This window comes from Oryza brachyantha, chromosome 6, assembly GCF_000231095.2.
Source record: "Oryza brachyantha chromosome 6, ObraRS2, whole genome shotgun sequence".
Classification (NCBI taxonomy): domain Eukaryota; kingdom Viridiplantae; phylum Streptophyta; class Magnoliopsida; order Poales; family Poaceae; genus Oryza; species Oryza brachyantha.
Window position 1 is genome coordinate 1325535 of NC_023168.2, and position 20716 is coordinate 1346250.

The 20716-nt window shown below is 42.7% G+C and overlaps 5 protein-coding genes and 1 non-coding gene across 7 annotated transcripts; 3 read left to right on the forward strand and 3 right to left on the reverse strand.

The window, feature by feature from the left end:
- The first annotated feature begins 150 nt into the window (after window positions 1-150).
- Window positions 151-5420, forward strand: LOC102712367 (transcription factor GTE1). Its single transcript, XM_040525053.1, has 8 exons — window positions 151-378; window positions 598-741; window positions 1383-1460; window positions 3879-4103; window positions 4196-4294; window positions 4682-4740; window positions 4855-5005; window positions 5094-5420. The coding sequence occupies exons 1-8, from the start codon at window positions 238-240 to the stop codon at window positions 5256-5258; spliced, it is 1062 nt and encodes a 353-aa protein (XP_040380987.1). The 5' UTR covers window positions 151-237; the 3' UTR covers window positions 5259-5420.
- A 396-nt stretch (window positions 5421-5816) lies between these two features.
- Window positions 5817-7765, reverse strand: LOC102721558 (peptide methionine sulfoxide reductase A5). The gene is made up of 4 exons (XM_006655705.3): window positions 7387-7765; window positions 6798-6910; window positions 6169-6313; window positions 5817-6066 (listed from the first exon to the last, which is right to left on the reverse strand). Exons 1-4 carry the CDS (start codon window positions 7684-7686, stop codon window positions 5869-5871), a joined length of 756 nt encoding a protein of 251 aa, XP_006655768.2. The 5' UTR covers window positions 7687-7765; the 3' UTR covers window positions 5817-5868.
- A 130-nt stretch (window positions 7766-7895) lies between these two features.
- Window positions 7896-12494, forward strand: LOC102721844 (RNA demethylase ALKBH9B). 2 transcript variants are annotated; one of them, XM_015838832.2, is made up of 6 exons: window positions 7896-8100; window positions 8185-8712; window positions 10744-10829; window positions 10936-11249; window positions 11608-11679; window positions 11771-12494. In XM_015838832.2, exons 1-6 carry the CDS (start codon window positions 7920-7922, stop codon window positions 12438-12440), a joined length of 1851 nt encoding a protein of 616 aa, XP_015694318.1. In that variant the 5' UTR covers window positions 7896-7919; the 3' UTR covers window positions 12441-12494. The 2 variants fall into 2 exon arrangements, with proteins under 2 accessions (XP_015694318.1, XP_006655769.1); XM_006655706.1 differs by having other exon boundaries at window positions 7920-8100; window positions 10939-11249.
- Window positions 12495-13191: 697 nt separating this feature from the next.
- TRNAA-AGC lies at window positions 13192-13264 on the reverse strand. Its single transcript has one exon. It is a non-coding gene; the product is annotated as a tRNA-Ala (tRNA).
- A 1030-nt stretch (window positions 13265-14294) lies between these two features.
- LOC121054667 (probable CCR4-associated factor 1 homolog 11) lies at window positions 14295-15458 on the forward strand. The gene has a single exon (XM_040524856.1). It carries the CDS (start codon window positions 14295-14297, stop codon window positions 15351-15353), a length of 1059 nt encoding a protein of 352 aa, XP_040380790.1. The 3' UTR covers window positions 15354-15458.
- A 3192-nt stretch (window positions 15459-18650) lies between these two features.
- LOC102722126 (probable methyltransferase At1g29790) lies at window positions 18651-20692 on the reverse strand. Its single transcript, XM_006655707.3, has 2 exons — window positions 19283-20692; window positions 18651-19001 (listed from the first exon to the last, which is right to left on the reverse strand). Exon 1 carries the CDS (start codon window positions 20491-20493, stop codon window positions 19330-19332), a length of 1164 nt encoding a protein of 387 aa, XP_006655770.1. The 5' UTR covers window positions 20494-20692; the 3' UTR covers window positions 18651-19001; window positions 19283-19329.
- Between the last annotated feature and the right edge of the window lie 24 nt (window positions 20693-20716).

Sequence of the window (20716 nt, forward strand, 5' to 3'; positions counted from 1 at the left end):
TGTATACATTAGGCCCACAAGGCTCAAAGTTAGGGCGACGAGTCCTGCAGCGCGATAGTCTTAAGGCCCAATAAGGACGGCCCATCCCACCCCCAGCCCGTAGGGAGCCGAAAGAAAAAAGAAGAGACGAGGGGCAAAAGGAAAAAAAGAATAAAATAAAGAAAGAATAAAAAAATAAGAAAGGAAAGGATTTGGTCCCACGCGGCTGCCGGCGACGCGCGAGGCGGCGAGCCCTAGATGGTGCCCGGAGGCGGAGCCCCAACGGGGAAGGCGGAGGGAGGGAGGCCTCTGCAGGCGGCGGCGGCGGCGGGGACGCCGGGGGCGGAGGTGGACGCGTTCCGGCGCCAGGTCGAGGACCTCGTCTCCAAGACCGACCAGGTGATACTCCCCCAACCTTGGTAGTAGCCGTCGTCTGTCTGGCTAAGCCTAGATTATTCCGTGGAACGGTGGAAGGATTTCCGAGTTCCATCTCGCTGCGCCTCGCTGTAGTATGTGATTTAGTCAGGGACAAGAGTAGAGCAGGCTTCAGTTACTGTATCCACTGTAATCTGTGTCCAAAATTAGGGCGCGGTGGTCTCATGTTTCGGAGAGTTGCAGGTAGAGAAGAGGGTGAATGAGGTGATGGGATTCTTCGACGGGAAGAAACACGGCAGCGGTGGCCGGAAGGCTGGCCGCAAGGATAGCAGCCACTCCAAAGGGATGCCCGATCTTATGCGTCAGTTTGGCGTGATTGTGCGTCAGGTGATCTTTCTTGAACCGCACGTCACACGTGAATAAACCAGTGATGCATTGACTATGTATTTGAGCTCGCTGATGTACATGCTCTCTATTTCATGCACACTGAACCATTCTTCAGAAAGTGTACTTGCTGCCAAAATATGTAATGTGCAGGTTTAGTTTGGACAGTACATGGCTAATGTACCTTGTCGATCTAACTGAAAAAAAATCCATAAAGCTATTGATTATACTGTGATGCGCACCTTTAATTTCCATTGATAAGTTAGTGCCGTTTAATTAGGATTTCTACTGTTAGTTTTGATTCTATTTTTTCACCATAACCATGTATTGAACTTGCAAACTGATCTGCGGTTAATGGGGTAGGGGATCAAATATGTAGAAAATACGTGATGATATTTGCGGAAGTTTTATAGATGAGAGCTGGCAAGTAAATATACTTCAAAGCAAAAATATATCTATTATAAAGAGATACTATATTTAGCTTGATTGTATGTTGGTTAATTTTATGGCCTTGTTCGATTGGTTCCTCCCAAATTCATATTGTTTGATTGCAGTTGAACTAAAAACTCTATATACACAACTAGTTTCCGAAATGAAATGTGCAGACATTATTCAGTATTTTTCTTGATTTCGTTTTCTTCCAGATCACATCTCACGAATGGGCCGATCCATTTCTGAAGCCGGTAGATGTTGTAGGCCTTCAACTTGATGATTATTACAAGGTAATACTGCTAGCACATTTTTATCTTGTATTTTCTAGAGCAGCGACCCTCATCTTCTCTCTTCCCTTAGTTCCCCAAGATTATAGGCAACCCATGATGTGCGTGCGATTCTGGAATGCAGCATTGATCATCAATCCCAGTTGATGTATTCTTGAGATTTAACAATGCGCCGCACAATATTTTCGAAAACTGATTAGATATAGCTTACTTCAGAGGTCCTTTTTTGGTGGCATATGTTTTATTCTTTTTTTTGTAACCGATTGGATGAACTAGTCACAACTGTGTACCCACATGAGCAAGTAATTATATGTGTAAAAAAATTATGTACCGTGTCACAATTAAGTTTACTGTTGAAGAACATGCACATATGAATTCTAATCTGGTTATGGAGAAGTCTTTATTTTAGTTTGGACATTGCAAAGCTTGAGCATTAATGCTATAATAAACTTATCACAAACTTCCAATTCTAAAATTTCAATATAGCAAACGGTGGCAATTAAACATATATAGAGCATGTTATCCTCTGTTTTGGATACGTGTAGCAATAAATTATCGTTAACTAAATGTTATAATCTTCAATAAATTGTATAAATATAAGTATTCCAATTCTAGCATGGTTTCTGCTTACTTTATTAGTAAATAATGTTTTTTGATCCTTCAGTTTTCTTGGATCAGGCACCAATATTTGTTGCTTGGATGGTTCTTTAGTGATCATTTATAATTTGCGTATTTTCTTTCTTATTAGAATTCAAATTCATCCAGTTTGATGGTCCGAATAAGTTCCTTGCTTGTTTTATTTCAAATCTATAGACTGATCTGTTCCATCCGCGGCCCAATGCATACACCACGTAACAATCATGTAGACATTCTATTTTATGCAATACTGTGATAGTTCAGCACATGCTTATTTTTTTTAAAGATGTATTTAACTCTTACAAAGACATGTTTTCCATAAGCTATGTGTTAGAATCCATCTGGGTTTTATTTATTGACAGTGGACTGATGATGTGATACAGAGTCTCACCAATTAGCTAAGACCACACACGATGCTTTACTCTTTTGTCTAATGCATTGTTTTCTTGATTTGTTTCCCATTTAAACATGAATTCACTCCCAGCTATGCACATGCGTGCTATAGTGCTATGCCTTTTTTGGATTGTGTATCATGTTCCAAAAGTTGCATCAGCCTTTTTTCTGAGCTTATCCTCTTCTCCTATCTGTTTCTTTATTGCTTTCCTAAATCCTGCAAACATCAGATATGCCACATGTTTGTTAACATTGATTCTTACTCCTTCCGTCTCAAAATACTTCGACTTCTGAGATTCAAATTTGTCTAAAAATACTTCAAATTCTAGCAAAAGATACTTATTTTCAAGGGCGAATGGTCAAATATACCCCTCATCATTTTCTCTCCACCCACCCCACCGAACGATCACTCTATCCATCCATCTTGTTGTGACAAGCTCACAGCCTCATCTTCCTCAGGTCCCCGCTGAAAGCAACACCCAAAAGAACAGCCTATTCCCCAATCAACTCACCCGATGTGCAGCTTGAATCCCTTGAAACCAACACGATTCCTACCAAACCGAATGGGTGATGAAGCCGTCTCTTGGCAGATCCCTTCCTGGGAGGAGTTGGGTTTGATGGATTCCGACGATCTAGAGAGTGGTGGGTCTAGTGGGGGGCGAGTAAATTCAATTAATCCTGAGGACAGATGGTTGGTTGTGGCAAAGAGTTTACTAAATTGTGTTATTGGTGGTTGGCTTTCATAGATGTGGGTAAGATGTTTGATGGCTTTTGTGGACTGTAGTAAATTGTGTTCTCGGGACTCTTGTATCCTGAGGTGCTTTGTGCAGTTTTGGTCGTAGAGGTGAGAGTTTTTATATGGGCATGCACTGGTTGGACGCCAGGCCATCTGATTGGCAGTAAGTTTGAATGCAATGGCGCCAGATGGCTGGGGCGGCAGGGAATGCCATGTCAGACAGAATGGTGTGTGTAGGAGAGCAGCTGTGCTCAGAGCTTTAATGAGAGGCATTTCTATACTTCTACCTATATCCTTAATATCTGCTAAAATGGGCAAAAGTTGAAATATTTTGAGACACAGGTAATATATGCCTAGCTGTATACTGCTACAAAGCACCTGGTCGTTTATTTTCCTGGCAAAAATTATATGTTTCCCTTTATGGATCAATCTATTCCATTGTAGATCTATCCATAAGTTTCTAAGATGAACACTTAGCATCTTTTCTTTTTCAGATTAATGTGGTAATTTGTATAGTAGTTTTTTTTTCTTTTCTTCAGCCAATGTGGTAATTCCTAGCTTCCCCACCTATTAGCATTAATGTGGTACTTCTATGTTATGTGTCCCTTAAGCGAGTTTGTAGTGATATTTTTGTCTTCAATTTTTCTTATTTACAGATTATCACCAAACCTATGGATTTTTCGACCATCCAAAAGAAAATGGAAGGGAAAGATGACACCAGATATAACAATGTCCGAGAAATATATTCTGATGTCAGATTAATTTTTGCGAATGCAATGAAGTACAATGATGAACGGCATGATGTTCATATAATGGCCAAATCACTGCTTGAAAAATTTGAAGAGAAATGGCTCCAACTTCTTCCTAAAGTTGAAAATGAGGTGAATGTTTGTAGGCATATATTATTTATTTGGAGGTGCTAATTTGGGTTTCTTAGCATTTGACAACAATAGGTTGGAACATTTCTTTTTAGGAAAGGAAACAAAAAGATGAAGAATCCAATGGTGTTCCGAAAACAAACATCTCTGTAGAAGAAGCTATCGTGCAATTAGCAAAAGATACTGACAATGAGGTACGCTCCTCATCAACTGTTATTTGTTATTTTTTGGGACATTGATTGTAGCTTTACTGACCACTCATTTCACAAAGCAAAATGTAATGACTTGGCTACTGTTCAGAATATGAATTGCAAAGAAATCACTTAGGCCTTACACAAATTTGTTTTGTTATGGTTTGTTTCTGTTTGTCTGTAAAGATGTGCCAGTATGGATTCAATTGTTGACAAAGAGATGTGGTCAACCTGAACAGCCTTGTATATCCTGACCTATGATGTACCTTTGGTGATTTTCTAGAAACCAAGCACACAAAATGATCGCAACTCCTGCTCTCCTTACACTTGTACTAATATTCTGATATTCTGTTAGATATTCAGTGAGTTCTCTTTGGTTTCTTATTACAGCTGATTGAGATCAATAGGCAGTTGGACGAGCTCCGGCAAATGGTTATCCAGAGATGCAGGTACACATTACAAATATTCTCTGTTGCCTATTGAGTTAATTATCTGTTGTTTGTTTGTTGCAACTGTCATCAAACTCATGCATGTGGCATGCTACCAAAATCTTTATATTGTAGGAAAATGACTACAGAAGAGAAAAGAAAACTGGGTGCAGGTCTCTGCCACCTGTGTCAGGAGGATCTTACCAAGGCATTGGAGATAGTTGCACAAGACAACCCTACCTTCCATCTCAGAGGAGAAGAAGTGAATCTTGATATGGATGCTCAGGTGATTTTATACGTTCCATCCCTCTTAACATACTATTCTATTCGTTTTTTTTTTGGGTTCTAACCATGTTTCCTCTGCGTATTTGCAGAGCGAGACCACCCTGTGGAGGTTGAAATTCTTTGTGAGGGAAGCCTTGGAACGACAAGCTAATGTCGCTTCTAGCAAAACCGACGAAAATGCAAAAAGAAAGAGGGAGATATGCAATGCTCTTGCCAGAACTGCTTCAAAACGAGTCAAGCAGCAACCTAATTAGTGATCTTAGACTATTGTGCCTTTTGGTTCTTCAGGATGTTTGTGAGAAATAGCTTCGCAAATAAACTCTTCCTTCTATGGAGCATGTATATATAATGCAGTGTCTGCTTACCTGTGTTGTACAATTGTCTCATGTTCTGGGGAAAAAAAGTCTCGTGTTTCACTTGTAGCATTGTCTCATTCATACCATAAATTTTGTTTGAAAAAAAAATCTGTGTAGGACATGGTTATAGCATTGCTGGCGTCAGTACTCGTTCCAAAGAACAAACCGCGAAATGCATAATTTCAGGAAAGAAAAATTGTTGTTGAATAAGAATGTAATGAATATATATGATATCTTGGACAGACGAAACTAGAGTAACAATATACAAGATCAGCACCTGTTAAGTAACAATATACACGTTAACACCCAAGTCTGCATATACATGTATATTGTATAGGAATCTCAATTCTCAAAACAATCAGAGGGTTGCCAAGATTGGTCTGGGGTTACTGTGACCAAGTGTAGAACGACTACAAGTGAACCGGCCAAGATCTCTGGCAAAATCATGCACCTCTGTTTTTTTTTTTCAATGTTGAAATAATAATAGGCAAAACCCATGAACACTGAGCTAGATTTCTCTTAGGATGGGCCATCCTTTCTTGGCAATCTCATCAATCTTTGAGTTTATTCTATTCTGGATATTTGTGGGGCAGAGCTCAGCAGCGTATGCATTCAGCTTTGCAGCTTGTGTCGAGGACAGGAGCTCCTCCTCAGGTAGGTTCCCGATCAGTTGCAGGAGGAACTGCTTGCGCTTCAGCTCAAATTTCTAGCATCAAAATTAATTTGGATAAGTACAAACAATCAGTAAAATAAAAGTAAAAAACAAAGAGTGCCTAGCAGTATTTGAATTTTTAGATGGGTCCGCTACCTGATGTTCTGGTTCAGCCAGATAAAATGTTCCAATTGGTTGGATCTGCGTGGTAATAACACTCTGGCGATCCTTAGCTTGTTCCTTTTCTTTGCTAAGAGCAGCTAATCTAGCTTCGATGGTTCCATTTGTGAAGATGATGGATCTGTCACCACAAAAATGAGGCAAGAATTAAAATTGACAGTCAACAATGCTGTCTGGAGGTCCTATCAAATTAGTAATGACAGCTACAACATTCGGTGGCAAATTATTTGGTTAGCCACGATGGCAATAATATGTATACAAAGATACCTGTTTCAACTAGGATAAACAAGTATTTTATTATATGGTGATGAAATGAGACGTACACCTTCCAGTTCATACATAATTTTGTAAAACAGTAAAACACAAAGAGATACTTGCTTTGTTATGAAACTTAATACCATATGCTAAATGCTGGTATGAAAACTTGTCCAAGTGTTAGCATGAAATAAGATGATAAAAGATAATAACAACCCTGTATATAATCTTTAGATTTTTTTTTTTTGTCGCAGGGAACCTCAATACATTATCTAACTATGATAACTGTGAACAGAAAGATCCATTGTACATAATGGGGTCAAATGGTCAATTCCAGAAAACTCAAGCACCTGTACTGGTTGCCAACATCTGGTCCTTGCCCAAAGACCTCCCGCGGATCATGACTTGCCCAGAAGACATCTAGAAGCTTGTTGTAATGAATCAATCGGGGATCATATTCGACCTAGATAATTCAAGAACGAGCAGCCGATAGCGTCAATCACCTTAGCTCAGAAACACTAACATAAGTAGTTTACACCACTATACTAGCATACCACTTCATACAGAAATGCAGCAGAATGAAGCACATAAAGGACAAACATTTCCAATTGCCTTAACTCTTAAGCACACAAATATGAAATACACACAAGAAGCAAACCGGACAGTAATGAAGCGGGTCAATAGGTAATACACATCCATTCTAACATCCATTTTAGTGGGAGCCAAGATAAAGCGGCATAATAATCAGCTAGGATTTTGTAGTTTAACTATCACATATTACGATTTAGGAACTAATGAACCAATGGCCAATCAGATCACGATGCTAAAGTTTACCCCCCAAAAAAAAGCATTGCAAGGCGTCATGGAATTAAATTAAACAATCTATTGGTTCGTCGCATAAACGAAGAACAGCTAGAGGCAAGTGCAAAGAACGAGCACCTTGACGCACTCGGCGTGGTCGCCGAGGTTGCGGTACTCGGGGCTGGCCTTGGACCCGCCGGCGTAGCCGACGGAGGTGCGGATCACGCCGGGGAGGCACCCGAACGCGGCCTCCGACCGCCAGAAGCTTCCCAGCGCGAACACCGCCGTGGCCGTCGCCCCCCCGCGCGGCTGCTGCTGCTGCTGCCCCCGGATACCCGCGCCCCCGCTCCCGCCCGGAAGCCGCGCCCCCGACGCCACCACCGCCACGAGGAGGAGCACCACTCCGGCCGCCGCGGCGGAGGCGGATTCGCGTGCCATCTCGCCGGTGGGAGTCGCCGCCGGGATCCGAATCTCCACCTGACCTGACCAGACCTGACCGGTTGCGCGTCTATTTCATCCGCCTCGAGATTCCCTCTTCTCCTCGATGGACGCGATCCTGGCCGTCCGATCGCGGGATGGACGGCTAGGATCATCTGATGCCCACCTACTAGAGCTAGCTCTCATCTACCCACCGGTGGGTGGGGCCCACACGCCAGCGAGAGAGAGAAGTCATGGCCTCCGCCTCCGCCTCCGGCGAAGCCGAGGCGATGGCGCTCGTGCGGGGGTACAACGACGACGAGCTCGCCATCGCCAGCGAGTTCCTCACCACGTGGCTCCCCTTCCTCTCCGCCGGGCTCTGCCCCTCCTGCGCCGACTCCCTCCGCGGCCGCGTCGCCTCCCTGCTGCCCCGAGGTAACCGCCGCCGGGGATAGTTTCGCGATTAGGGTTTTGGGGGGTTTCGGCGATTCTTACCCCCGTTGTACTTGACTCTGGTAGAGGTGGAACCCGCGTCGCCGCCGCCGCCGCGGATCGATCAGATTGAGCCCTCGGGGTGGGATTCGGATCCTGCTCCTGCTCCGGGTCCGGCTCCCCCGCAGCATCTGCCGTTCGAGCCGACCGGATGGGAGTCGGATCCGTCGCCGCCACCGCCGCCGCCGCGGGAGCAGCAGCAGAAGCAGCCGGCGGAGAAGCCGCGGATGTCGTGGGCGGACATGGCCCAGGAGGACGAGCTCGCCGCGGCGGCGGAGGAGGACGCGGCTGCGGCTGCGGCTGATGACGGCGAGGAAGGGAGCGAGGCTGGCAGGCCGGGTATGCAGCTCACGAGGGAGCAGCGGGAGCTCTGGCGGTTCCGGAGCGTGGTGCGGAAGAAGGATTTCATGTGCTTTGAGAGGGTCCATGGTCGGCTCGTCAACATCCTTGCAGGCCTGGAACTTCACTCCGGTGTGTTCAGCACGGCCGAGCAGCAGCGTATTGTCAAGTACGTGTACGATCTGCAGGAGATGGGCCAGCGTGGGGAACTTGGAGGTGAATTTTTTAGCTGCATTGAGATTTGATGATCTTTTTCTATGGCACTATAGAATTTATAGTTGAATTGGCTAATTTGTCATGTAAAGTCTTGAGTTTTGAGAAATGGTTGACTGAAAAAGATTCTAGGTCAGGAGTACGGGACTATGGGGAATTTTAGGCAAGGGTTTAGTTGTAATTAAGATCTTGCTTTGTTACTTAGAGCAAGTTCAATAGTACAGCCAACTACTAGCTACAATTCATCTATAGCCAATTTAATAGCCAATTCATACAATAGTTACCTACAAAACATTAGTACATGGTCCCACATGTCATACACACACCGTGTCTTGGAGTCTGTGTGCAGCTGGCTATAAATTAATAGCTCACCTCTCTTCTCTCTCCTCTCTTATCTTTTTAAAGTATGCTTAGGGCATTCTCAACCCAATGACTAGGATGGTGTCCATACCATTAAATAAGTTGCCATCTAGGATGAAAGATGACGTGGTAAGTGAATAAATAAGGAAAGAGAATGAAACCATGTCTCATTGCCATCTAGGATGAAATATGATGTGGCAAGTGAATAAATAAGGAAAGAGAATGAAACCATGTCTTGTATGAGACATGGTTTCTACACAACATCCAAGATATCATGTGAGATAAGTAGCATTAAATTGAAGTATGAAATAGTGGTGTTTGCATTGAAAGAGTAATGTCTAGTACTAGTTTCTTGATGATGGGGAGTTTATAGAAACTATATCTAGTGTTATGGGTTAGGCCCTAATAGCTAGCTTATAGCCTGCTATTGTACCTGCTCTTATAACTAACTACCAGCTCCAATTTATCTATAGTCAATTCATACAATAGTTATCTACAAAACATATGCTACTATGTCCCACTTGTTATACACACACCGTGTTTTGAAGTCCGTGCTGCAGCTGACTATAAATCTATATCCCATTGCTTTTCTCTCTCATCTCTTATCTCATTAAAATATGTTTACAGCTAGTTTATAGCCTGCTATTGTACCTGCTCTTAGGCTATGGTTGTTATGGGGATATGAATCATGGAGGCAAGCATTTAATTTTGAGCTTAGTTAGTAAGCATGAACTTTTAATTAGGTTTTGGGTGAATGAAGTCTATATGCACCACGGCAGCTCTATTTTGTAGAACTGGAACTTGCATGGTGTTCTCATGTGAAGGAAGAAAACCAAAGATCGATTATAACATGTGTTTTTAATTCTGTTATGTTCTATGTGGTATTAACTCAAAGCTAGAAACTTTTTTAGGTAATTGTTTACTAAATCACTGGATCTATCTACCTATCGGAAATAACAGATTAGCTATTATTATTTCAACCAGGATGATATATATGGTATATTGGTATTTGATAAATTTTAGGTATTGTCATCATGGCATAAGCAGCCATCTTGGACAAAAATGACACAGTTTAACCCTTATACGATCAGAAGATGTTTCAGTGTATGTATATTTTGTTTCTTTGATTATATGCTGCATAAGCATTCTAAGTGTGGATAAGGAAACATACATGTATGATTTTCTGTGTTTCTTACAGTTGTGCCTCCCAAAATAACCACGACTGAATGAGATGCCATTATCTTCATTCCAGTCAACAGATATGCTTGCTTGTTTCATATTTAATTTATCTATTATCCAGTTTTTGTGATGTTTTGCTACTGAGGGCCCAGTGTAACACATTTGCCACACTTTAGAGTAGCTTCTTCCCAGAAGCCATTGGACCAGACTGGAATTTCTCATCCTTTTTGGGTGAATTGTAGCAGTATAGCCTATATATTGGGAAGCCTACTCTATTCACTGATATTTAAGGTTGTTCAATAATAAAGTTGATGACTTTTGTCGCTCGGATGCATTTTCCGTTGACCATATGTGCCTTCTTTGTGTTTTTTGAATGCTGTGTGCACGTGGATTTTCATGGGCTCAGAGCTGCATTTATTTATTTGCGATGCTTGTTGTTTTGTATTTTTGTATATCTAAATCCAAGCATAATACCCAAGCCTCCCACTCTGCCAGATCGCACGTACACGGAACCCCAAAGGTGGATGCGTGGTAAAGGGCGAGTAACGATCCAATTTGGATGCTGTTATAACTATGCTACGGTACATACTCTAGTTTTATCCTTTTATTCCATCAACTTGAAAACTGCATCGGAAGGTATTGATTAAATTCATCTGTGAATCCATCTAAAGTTTGAATCTGTCATAGCAGGACAAGAATGGAAACCCACCAGGCATCATTCGAACTATTGCTTCTGATCCGATGCCTAGCCTATTTAAGGTCATGATTAAGAGATTAGTGAAGTGGCATGTTCTTCCAACGACTTGCATACCAGACAGTTGTATTGTCAATATATATGACCCTGGAGATTGCATCCCACCACATATCGATAGTCATGATTTTGTTCGGCCATTCTGTACTGTTTCATTCCTCAGTGAATGCAATATTGTTTTCGGATCTACTCTAGAAGTTACTGCCCCTGGAGAATTCACTGGTTCAATTGCAATTCCTCTGCCTGTTGGGTATGTTCTCATGCTTTTCCCTGTGCTGATAGAGTATTTGTGGTAGAAAGTAGACCTCTCTGTATTCTATTTGGAATGTTAAGAAATTAATTATACTTCTCGCTTTAAACTTGATTATGCACGATTTCAAGGGCTTTATAGTGCCTCATTTCATTTCTTGAATGGTATTGCATTGTGATTATTTACTAAGTTTCCTACTTCAGACCTTGTTTTGAAGTTTTTGCTGAGGGTGTTCTGCTTGTTTGTTGTTATGTTTCCTTCTCATTAGATCGTCATGAAATCTATGTAACTTTTGCACTGACTACTTTCATAATATTCTATTATTTATGTCTAATATACTAAATGCAAACATTCACAGGTCGGTGCTTATCCTAAATGGCAATGGTGCTGATGTAGCAAAGCATTGTGTTCCTGCAGTTCCGTCCAAAAGGTTGTGATATCCTGTTCTATAGTTTGGCTTTTGGAACTCAATTCCTTCACCCGTATAACATTCGAACTCTGACACACTAATTTAAACACAGGATATCTGTTACCTTCAGAAAGATGGATCCAGCAAAGCGCCCATTCAATTTTCGAGATGATCCGGAATTGCTTAACATCACTCCTCTAGAAACAACTGTACAAGAAACTGCCAGATCATCAGATGAAGGCAAGGGAAAGCAACCTGATGTACAAATCAGGAATGTGAACAAAGCAAACAGGAGCAAAAGATCTAAATTAAGACCATCTTCTGGAAAGGCTGGAAGGGGGGGCATTCTTGGAGATGGACATCCTCAATATGCACAAGCCCTTGTTACTGACTTCTCGTCACAGCAAAATTTGCATGGCCAGCCTACCGTCTCTAGTGCAAGTGCTGAGAGAGAAAGATACTCTGCCGGTCCATCAAGAGAGTTAAGATATCAGCAGGATACACCCGGGATCCAATCAAACATGGATGGTATCAGAGAGCGAGCAAATTGGTTGGGTCAAGAGAGGAAGCACAGTAACAACATGAATTTGATTGAAGATGGCATGGAATCTCAGCAAAGGAGGCAGCGAATGGAGCATAGACAGATATTGATGATCAACCGCACGATCAACGATGACATGGATTCCCTTTCAATTGGGAGCCATGAATCTGACCAGACTCGTGTAAGCGTACGAACGCTATACAACAAACCAAGGAGGACCAGGGTAAACCTGGATGTGTAAGCAAGCAAGGAAGCCATACTCATGCCTGTACTTAAATATTTGAACTTGCTGTTGGAAATGTTGATACCTGAAAGGATGCTTAGCTGTATATTTCAGGAGGGTGTTATCTGGACACCAGAAGATATGACTTAGAAGACTTAGTATCGAATTTGATAAAATTTGTCGGCAGATAGTCAGGCCCTTACTCTGTAGATAAGAGTATTTTTTGGGATTGATGTAATTGTGACTTAATGTGGATGCATTGCTCGTTGATGAATGGGGACTAAATAATTTGATTCGATTTTGGCATGCATTTAGTTCTGCATTAATGTTATGAACAGAAATTTGTTGAATGCTAATTGTTCAAACATCCCCATCTTTTGGTTTTTGCTTAGAAGATAAAAATTTGATTTTTTAATCTTAAATTTAGAGTTGATTTTAAAGTTTTTTTTATTGTAGTTTATTTTTTAAATTTGACTTATAGATCGTTATGAGCACATTATAAATATATAAAAATGTTATTTGTAAATTATTTTTCATTTGTAAATATGTCTAATAGGCTTTTCTTTTAAAATCCCCAAGCCCCTAAAGATGAACGCTGACTACTCATGAGATCAGAGAATATAGATGACGCAGCAATTGTATACATGGATCATTGCCGCATGAAAGAACGAAAACTGCAAATTGCATTGCCAGTTTTGACAAAAAAAAAAGTGCAAATTGCATTTCCAGTTTGAAAACAAAAAGATTTGTTAGAATAATAAAATAGATTTGGAGATGCGGGGTATCGATCCCCGTACCTCTCGCATGCTAAGCGAGCGCTCTACCATCTGAGCTACATCCCCTCTCTGTTTGTCAAAAACTAAATTAAATTTGTATAATTATAAGAGGTATACTGCACAACCCTTTTTTTTTTCCAATTTTCTATCGTCATGTAATAACGGGAGACACACAAACAGAGATACACACGTACATATATCACACGTACAAACTTCGAATTTTCAACATAAATTTATAGTTGATTTTATAGTTTTTCACCAAAGTTTATTTTTTCTATATTAGTTTTTAGATCGCTAAAAATACACATATAAAAGTTTTATCCACAAATAATTTTCCATTTAAAAATATGCTATTTGGTTGTTTAGATGAGAAAGACAAACAATCACCCTAGGTTTAACATCATTGTTTTTTATATATGTTTGGTCCTTCGTATTATTTAATATTGCATTAGTATTGTTTATTATATTTTAATAATATTTTAAGCTTGATTTATATCGTCATATTACGAGATGTTTAGTTATATTAATTATCCTTATATTAATAAATACTTAATATATATATATATATCTAAATTTATTATTATCTATATATAAATTTAAGAATAATCGTACCTTCCTATAACGTGAAACAGTGGTAACGCTCTCCATATTATTGCAATAGATTATTTGCTCCACCTCTGTGAATACACGTTGTCCAAAAAAAAAACTTCTGCCACACTTTCTCGACTGCTAAGTTCATTTTTAAGATACTTAATTTATCTATATAATTAAATAGATAACCATATAATTAATCCGGCGATTAATAATTAATCAGTTTCACCCTTCCTCGGTGGACTCATGCAGGGGCCGGCGGTCAAAGTCAACACACTAAGATGGGTCTCTCCGACTCCGACTCACAGTCGATCTCGAACTCCGTGTCGACCTGCCACGCCGCGCGCCCTATAAAACCCAGCGGCGCGGGCGCGCCCGACGCAACCAAACCGACTCGCATCGCATGTCGCTTCGCGCTGACACGAATCGGCGGCGGCGGCGGCGGCGGCGACGACGACGAGACCCGATCTGCCGCGCCACCGCCGGAGCTTCGCCCCCAGCCGCCATGCCGGCCTACCCCGGCGTCATCGGCCCTGTCATGCTCGCGCTGCTGCCACCGCAGTTTCTCCGGACCCCCACGACGTCCGCCGCCGGCGTTGCCCAATCTGCAGCGTCGTTCGGGGGAGGCTCGCCGCCGCCGGAGAAGGAGAGTTGCCGACGTGGTGTGCTTGCGCCGAAGTTCTCGCCGCGGGCGGTCGTCGGCGGCGGGGTGGTGGTGAAGGACGTGTGGGCGGAGAACCTGGAGGAGGAGATGCACACCATGAGGAGGATGCTGCCGAGCTACCCCGTCGTGTGCGTGGACACGGAGTACCCCGGCACGGTGCACGGCGGCGGCGGCGGCGGCAGGGGGCGGCACTACATGCGCAGCCCGCGCGAGACCTACGCCGTCGTGAAGAAGGACGTCGACGCGCTCAAGCTGCTCCAGCTCGGCATCACCCTGTCCGGCCCCGTCGGCCGGTGCCCCATCGTGTGGCAGTTCAACTTCTCCGGCTTCGACCCTCGCTCCGACCCCCACTCCCCCAGCTCCATCGCCATGCTCAAGGAGCACGGCATGGACTTCGACAAGCTCCAGCGGAGCGGCATCAACCACAGCGTCTTCGCCGAAGCGTTCTACCGCTACGGTCTCGGATGCCGCCAGCTGATGTGGGTGGCGTTCTCGGGAGCCTACGACTTCGCCTACCTCACCAAGATGGTCACCGGAGGCCGCCGGCTGCCGGAGACGCTGGAGGGGTTCATGGCGCAGGTCAGATCGATTTTCGGGCCGGCGGTGCTCGACGTGAAGCACATGGCCAGGTTCTGCGGCGGCGGCATACGCGGTGGGCTTGAGCGCGTGGCGGCGGCGCTCGGCGTGAAGCGGGCCGCCGGGCGCGCGCACCACGCCGGCTCGGACAGCCTGCTCAGCGCCGATGTGTTCAACACCATGCTAGAACGTTTCTTCCCCAGAACCAACATCCTCAACCACGCCGGCGCCATAGAAGGGCTCGTGTACGTGTACGTGTACGCGTTTAAGTGGCTGTCACATGAGCTCCACCATCCCTGGGCCTACAAGTCAGCCACTCACTGAGACTTACTTAAGAGGATCTGTTCCCGTGTACTACACCTGCCAATAAACACTGGCATGATATGTAGTCTGAACTGACATGTAGTCCTGAACTGATGTGTGTAGTCTTGAGCGGTTGAGCTCACCTTCTCATTATTATATATTTAGTGTGATGAAATGTTGTCGCTCAATCTTCATGTAATTGAGAAGGGTTTGATGCAACTCCGATCTCGTCTAATTCGCATTTAATTTTACCTCCGCTCTCGCTCTCAATTCGCACTAGGCATATGGTTGGTTAGATATAATATTCATTAGATATAATGATAGAGTTGAATATAGTTTTAAAGATAAAGATATAATTATCTAAAAATAAAATATAGTTAAACAAACACTCTAAAGATAAAAGATATAATCATACATTGATAAAATAGAGTTGAGTAGAAAACCTTTATAAAAAAAAGAATAATAGAGATACTCTATAGAATAAATTTAAATCATCCCTAACTTATCTTATACATTTGCATATATGCTATATATACATCTTACCATATATGTTATATATACACACCATAATATAATAGAGTATACGATTTATCTCCCTTAACATTTCCCAATATGGACTAATGAGCTAACAATCCATCAAAAAAACAACAAGTGATTCGAATTTCTGGCCTAGCACTTATGCTTCAACTAGTAATATACCCGTGCTAATGCTATGGTATCATAATATTTATATTCATATATTATTAATTTCATATTAGTTAAATTTTTTTCTAAAATAGGTTTAATTGCAATTTAATTTGATTCAAGTCATATATCAAACATACATGTGCTAACGTATGTTGACATTTGATAATAAAAATTAAATAATTAAAAAGTTTATGGTTTGGACACTGCACAATTTATTTATCTATATTCATATTCAACTGAACGAAATTCATGGTCATATGAGTACCATCCACCCTGTCATTAAGTCATGTATACTAAAGATGTACTAAATAGAAATCTTTTTAAAGTACTTCATGTGACTCTTTAATACAATGCAATTTGGATCCATCTCCTATTTCATGTAAAATAAAGTATTAGGCAAATTCGTGCAATCTCATTGAACAATGTTCTTTTATCGCAATCTAACACTAAATGATTAATGGTGATATATAATTAGTCATAAATATTGTCTGTGTATATATACACATCATTTATATAATATAATTATAGGAGCTATATACTTGGAAAATGTATATATTTATATTTTATAGAAAAATTCTAATATATAGAAAGAAATTTGTCTATGTATCGTATTGTAAATGTAGAGTTGATCTAGAACATTCGATTGGTGTAGATAATTCTAGATCATTGGATTTATCCCATGAGATAATGAGTCATGAGTCACACCATTTAGTGCATTGTAGGGTAGATGTATGGTACATCTTCCTCTTATTTCTCTTTCCTCCATGTATTTTCTTGGAAAATACATTATAGCTGCTCTTAGAGCATATAACAACATTATCGGTGGTCGTCACAACCCCTATTTTTATCACCATACTAGAGAGATTAGATCTACATAATTTACATGAGTGTGTCACATTAGTTAGCTAGTCACAAGATCAATTTATTTTAACCAATATTATCAAATTTTAATTTAGACATTATTTACAATTTTTTCATCGGAGCGGCCAATGCCAACTCATAGTCGCGAGACATCAGGAACACTAACGTCAACACTAGAAATGGATGGTGGGACTTGGGTCGTGTCGTGCTAGCATGGCGCCCTATCGTGCTTCGTGCCAAAACGGATCATGACAGCGCCGCATGACCTGCTCACCGTGTCGTGTCGTGCCGTGGCATGTAGTCTTGAGCAGTTGAGCCCGCACTTTATTTCTTATATATTTAATGTGATGAAATGTTGTCACTCGATCGGTCTACATGTAATTGAAGAGAATTTGGTGCATTCTTTTCAAAATTTTACCTTCGCATAAGACATAACCAAAACAACATTTCGCATATGTTCTTTCGCACATATTTTTTACTATACTGTTAGATCTAACAGAGATGGTTGATTAGATATAATGATATTGTTAAACATAGCTCTAAATATAAAGATAGAATGATATAGAAATAAGATATAGTTAAACAAATACTCTAGAGATAAAAGATAGAATCATAGATAGATAAAATAGAGTTGAGTAGAAACCCTCTATATAAAGATAAAATAATAGAGATAATCTATATAATAAATTTAAATCATCCATAAATTGACTTATGCCACAAGTTTTTATCTCCATATATGCTATATATACTTCGTATACTATATATTATATATACACACCATCATATAATAGACTATAGGATTTATAGAAGTTCTACCTATTCAACATCATGTATGCTATATATATACACCCCATGAGGGTCACCTTTAGTGAACAGTGGTCACCTTTAGTAGATATTTTCTTAGAAATGTATAAGTCTTGACACATCATAAGATTCTAACTTAGTTAAATATGCTTCAATATTTAGACCTATCTAACTAAGATGGGTCCCATTGTGTTAAAAAATATCATCTCCCTTAACTTGTACTAACATGGGCCAATGAGCCATCAATTCATCAACTGTCCAACCAAATGCTCCAGTAAAATTATTATTTTTAACCTAGACACCAGTTGCCAAAATAAGCAGCAAGTGTTTTAGCCTACCATCTATGCTCCAATGTATGTTATATCTTTCTTTTGTTTCTCTTTCCTCCATAGCCTTGCACCTATGCTCTAATGTATGATAGATATTCATCTTGTTTCTCTTTCCTCCATGTACCTTCTTGAAAAGTACATTGGAGTTGGACTTAGAGCATATACCAATATTATCGATGGTCATCGCTCGTCACAGCTCACATCGCAACACCGCATTAGAGAGATGAAATTTTCATAATCTACATGAATGCGTTACATAAATTAGCTAATCACAAGATTAATTTCTTTTAGCTAATATTATCAAATTTTCATTTAGACACTATTTATCATTAGATAATTTTTTCATTGGACCAACAATGTCAACGCATAGTCGTAAGACATCGGGAACACCAGCGTCAACACTGTTGACTGGACTCATCATTGACAGCATCATCAATGATCTGATTGTTACCGTCATTAACTACGCTATATACAAGAATGGCTAAACCTCTATGCAACACTAGGATTGGACACACTGCTGACAATCCAAGTGACACACTAGGATTGGACATATTGTCAAGGAGAAAATGAACAAAGTATACCAGAAATGTTCAATACATGACTAGTCCATAATCCATACCATATTTGGTGTCAGAAAAGCTTATAGTAATATCCAAGCATAAGCTCAAACAATAATTTTGGGCAGCCAACTGAAAAGTTGTAGGAAGGATATTCTTTTACATGTTCTTCTGTTATGTGGTTTCACACCTTTCAGGCCTCATTACAGATCAAAGGATTCTGGTTGTGTTAGCACCAGAAAAAAATTTATAAAGAGTGGAATCTAGATCCTCAAGTCCTCAGCTTTCCAGAAGAACATATCCATTGGAAAAGCTATGCAATACACTATTCACAACCCAAAAGGAAAAATGTAGCTTCATCAGAGGGACCACACAAGACATATAACAAATGAAAATCTTCATGATCATCATCATTCCATCTCCTTTTCTTCCTGATATGAAAGAACACATCATTGGAATTTGGAGACCATGTTTTTGCAGTCCCCAATTGAGCACCAAATCTCTACAGCATATGTTTCCCATCTAATGGCAGCCTATTGCACAATAACAAAAGTAGAAGAATTGTACTCTTTTTCACCCATTTTTAAGTCACTTCACTATCTCTGAACAACCAATGGAATCAATCTAATCCCTGGAACCTAAATGGCGTTCCGATTTTTTCGCCACCAAAAACACCTGAACTACAAGTTATAATTGCAAGGTACATTCGTACCTCGGATCAAGTGATAAGATTGGAGCAATTCATCCATCAGTTCAACCTCAACCCCTTGACGGCTTTTGCAACAATGCCGAGAGGTACAATGCTGTCTTTGAGCTGCTGGTGCTGGCCTTCTCTCCGACCATCCATTTGAGCTTCTTGTAAGCAAACCTCTCAATGAGCTTCACAACAATTCGTCTCCTCTCTTCACTATGGCACAGGTAGCTGTCAATCCAGAGCAGCCCACCGACGCGGAGCACGCGGTCGACATCAAACATGAAGAATTCCAGCGCCTCCTCTGTGCCGGAATTCCCCATCGATGGCGCGCCACCTTCGTCCAATGCATTGGTCCCGACGTGCACCAGGTCGAACACCCCGTCGTAGAAGGGGAGCCGGTGCGCCGGCGAGAGCAGGAGAGGGAACAGCCCCCTCGCCGCCACGAACTCGTTCATCGGCTTCCCGGCGTTGTCGAGCACCGAGGTGACGATGGTCACCCCGCGCTCCTTCATCCGGGCGGCGAAATTGGCGGCGCCGCCGGCGACGTCGAGGCCAATCCGGATCCTGATGGCGCTCAGGCGCAGCACGTCGTCGGCGAGGAACTCGTAGTCGTGGCGCGGCCTGACCCAGCGGCGGCTGTCGAGGCCCATGTTGGAGGCCGGGAGCGGGGTGCGTGCCCCCCGGGAGAGGCACCGGCGGCGAGGGAGCGGCTCGCAGGCCTTGGATACGAGGCGGTGCGGGAGGGTGGCGTTGCGCGGGCAGGCGGCGTGGGGCTCGTAGGACATGAAGGCGGCGAGGAGGGCGAGCGTGGAGGGGGACCTGAAGCAGGAGTGCGCGACGGAGGCCGGCATGTGGGTGAGCCCCGTGCGCGCGTCGCGGCCCAGCGGGAGCGCGTGCGGGGAGAGGAAGAGGAGCAGCTCCGGCGGCAGGCCGTCGGGGAGGTGCAGCAGGTGGGAGGAGTCGATCTCGCGGGCGATGGCGGCCACGTGGTCGGAGATCGCCGAGGCGGCAGCGGAGACGTCGACGCCCGCGGCGGCGGAGACAGCGGAGGGGTCGTGGACAGCAGAACTGGAGGAGGAGGAGGAGGAGGAGAAGAAGGCGAGGAGAGCGAGGACGTTGGTGGAGAGGAGGGCGAGGAACATGAGCAGGTTGAGCAGCGCCGGAGAGCAGGCGCAGGAGAAGCGGCGGCCGCGGCGGGGCGCCGGCACGTTGAGGGACACCGACCCCATCGCCCCGCTCGCCGCTGCGCGGGTAGAGAGCGAGAGAGGATTCCGGCGGCGAGGCGGCGAAAGGGGAGGGATCTCGGGGAGGTGGTGGGTTTTGCCGCGTCGGCGCGTGCCCGTGGCCGCGGCGGCTTGGCTAGCTAGACTAGTGGAGTGGAGTGGGAGTGAAGTGTGGGAGCAGACAGCGATGGATGGAGGCGGATGCGTGTCGGTTTTTGGATTTGCGACC

Bases quoted from the DNA above. Each gene is read 5' to 3' on its own strand.
- LOC102712367 (XM_040525053.1), top strand. From the start codon at position 238: ATGGTGCCCGGAGGCGGAGCCCCAACGGGGAAGGCGGAGGGAGGGAGG. The intron at 379-597 runs GTGATACTCCCC...GGAGAGTTGCAG, and splicing joins TCGTCTCCAAGACCGACCAG to GTAGAGAAGAGGGTGAATGA. The intron at 1,461-3,878 runs GTAATACTGCTA...TCTTATTTACAG, and splicing joins AACTTGATGATTATTACAAG to ATTATCACCAAACCTATGGA.
- LOC102721558 (XM_006655705.3), bottom strand. From the start codon at position 7,686: ATGGCACGCGAATCCGCCTCCGCCGCGGCGGCCGGAGTGGTGCTCCTC. The intron at 6,314-6,797 runs GTGCTTGAGTTT...TTGTGGTGACAG, and splicing joins GATGTTGGCAACCAGTACAG to ATCCATCATCTTCACAAATG. The intron at 6,067-6,168 runs GTAGCGGACCCA...TTTTGATGCTAG, and splicing joins TGGCTGAACCAGAACATCAG to AAATTTGAGCTGAAGCGCAA.
- LOC102721844 (XM_015838832.2), top strand. From the start codon at position 7,920: ATGGCCTCCGCCTCCGCCTCCGGCGAAGCCGAGGCGATGGCGCTCGTG. The intron at 8,713-10,743 runs GTGAATTTTTTA...CCACTCTGCCAG, and splicing joins CCAGCGTGGGGAACTTGGAG to ATCGCACGTACACGGAACCC. The intron at 10,830-10,935 runs GTACATACTCTA...AATCTGTCATAG, and splicing joins GCTGTTATAACTATGCTACG to CAGGACAAGAATGGAAACCC.
- LOC121054667 (XM_040524856.1), top strand. From the start codon at position 14,295: ATGCCGGCCTACCCCGGCGTCATCGGCCCTGTCATGCTCGCGCTGCTG.
- LOC102722126 (XM_006655707.3), bottom strand. From the start codon at position 20,493: ATGGGGTCGGTGTCCCTCAACGTGCCGGCGCCCCGCCGCGGCCGCCGC.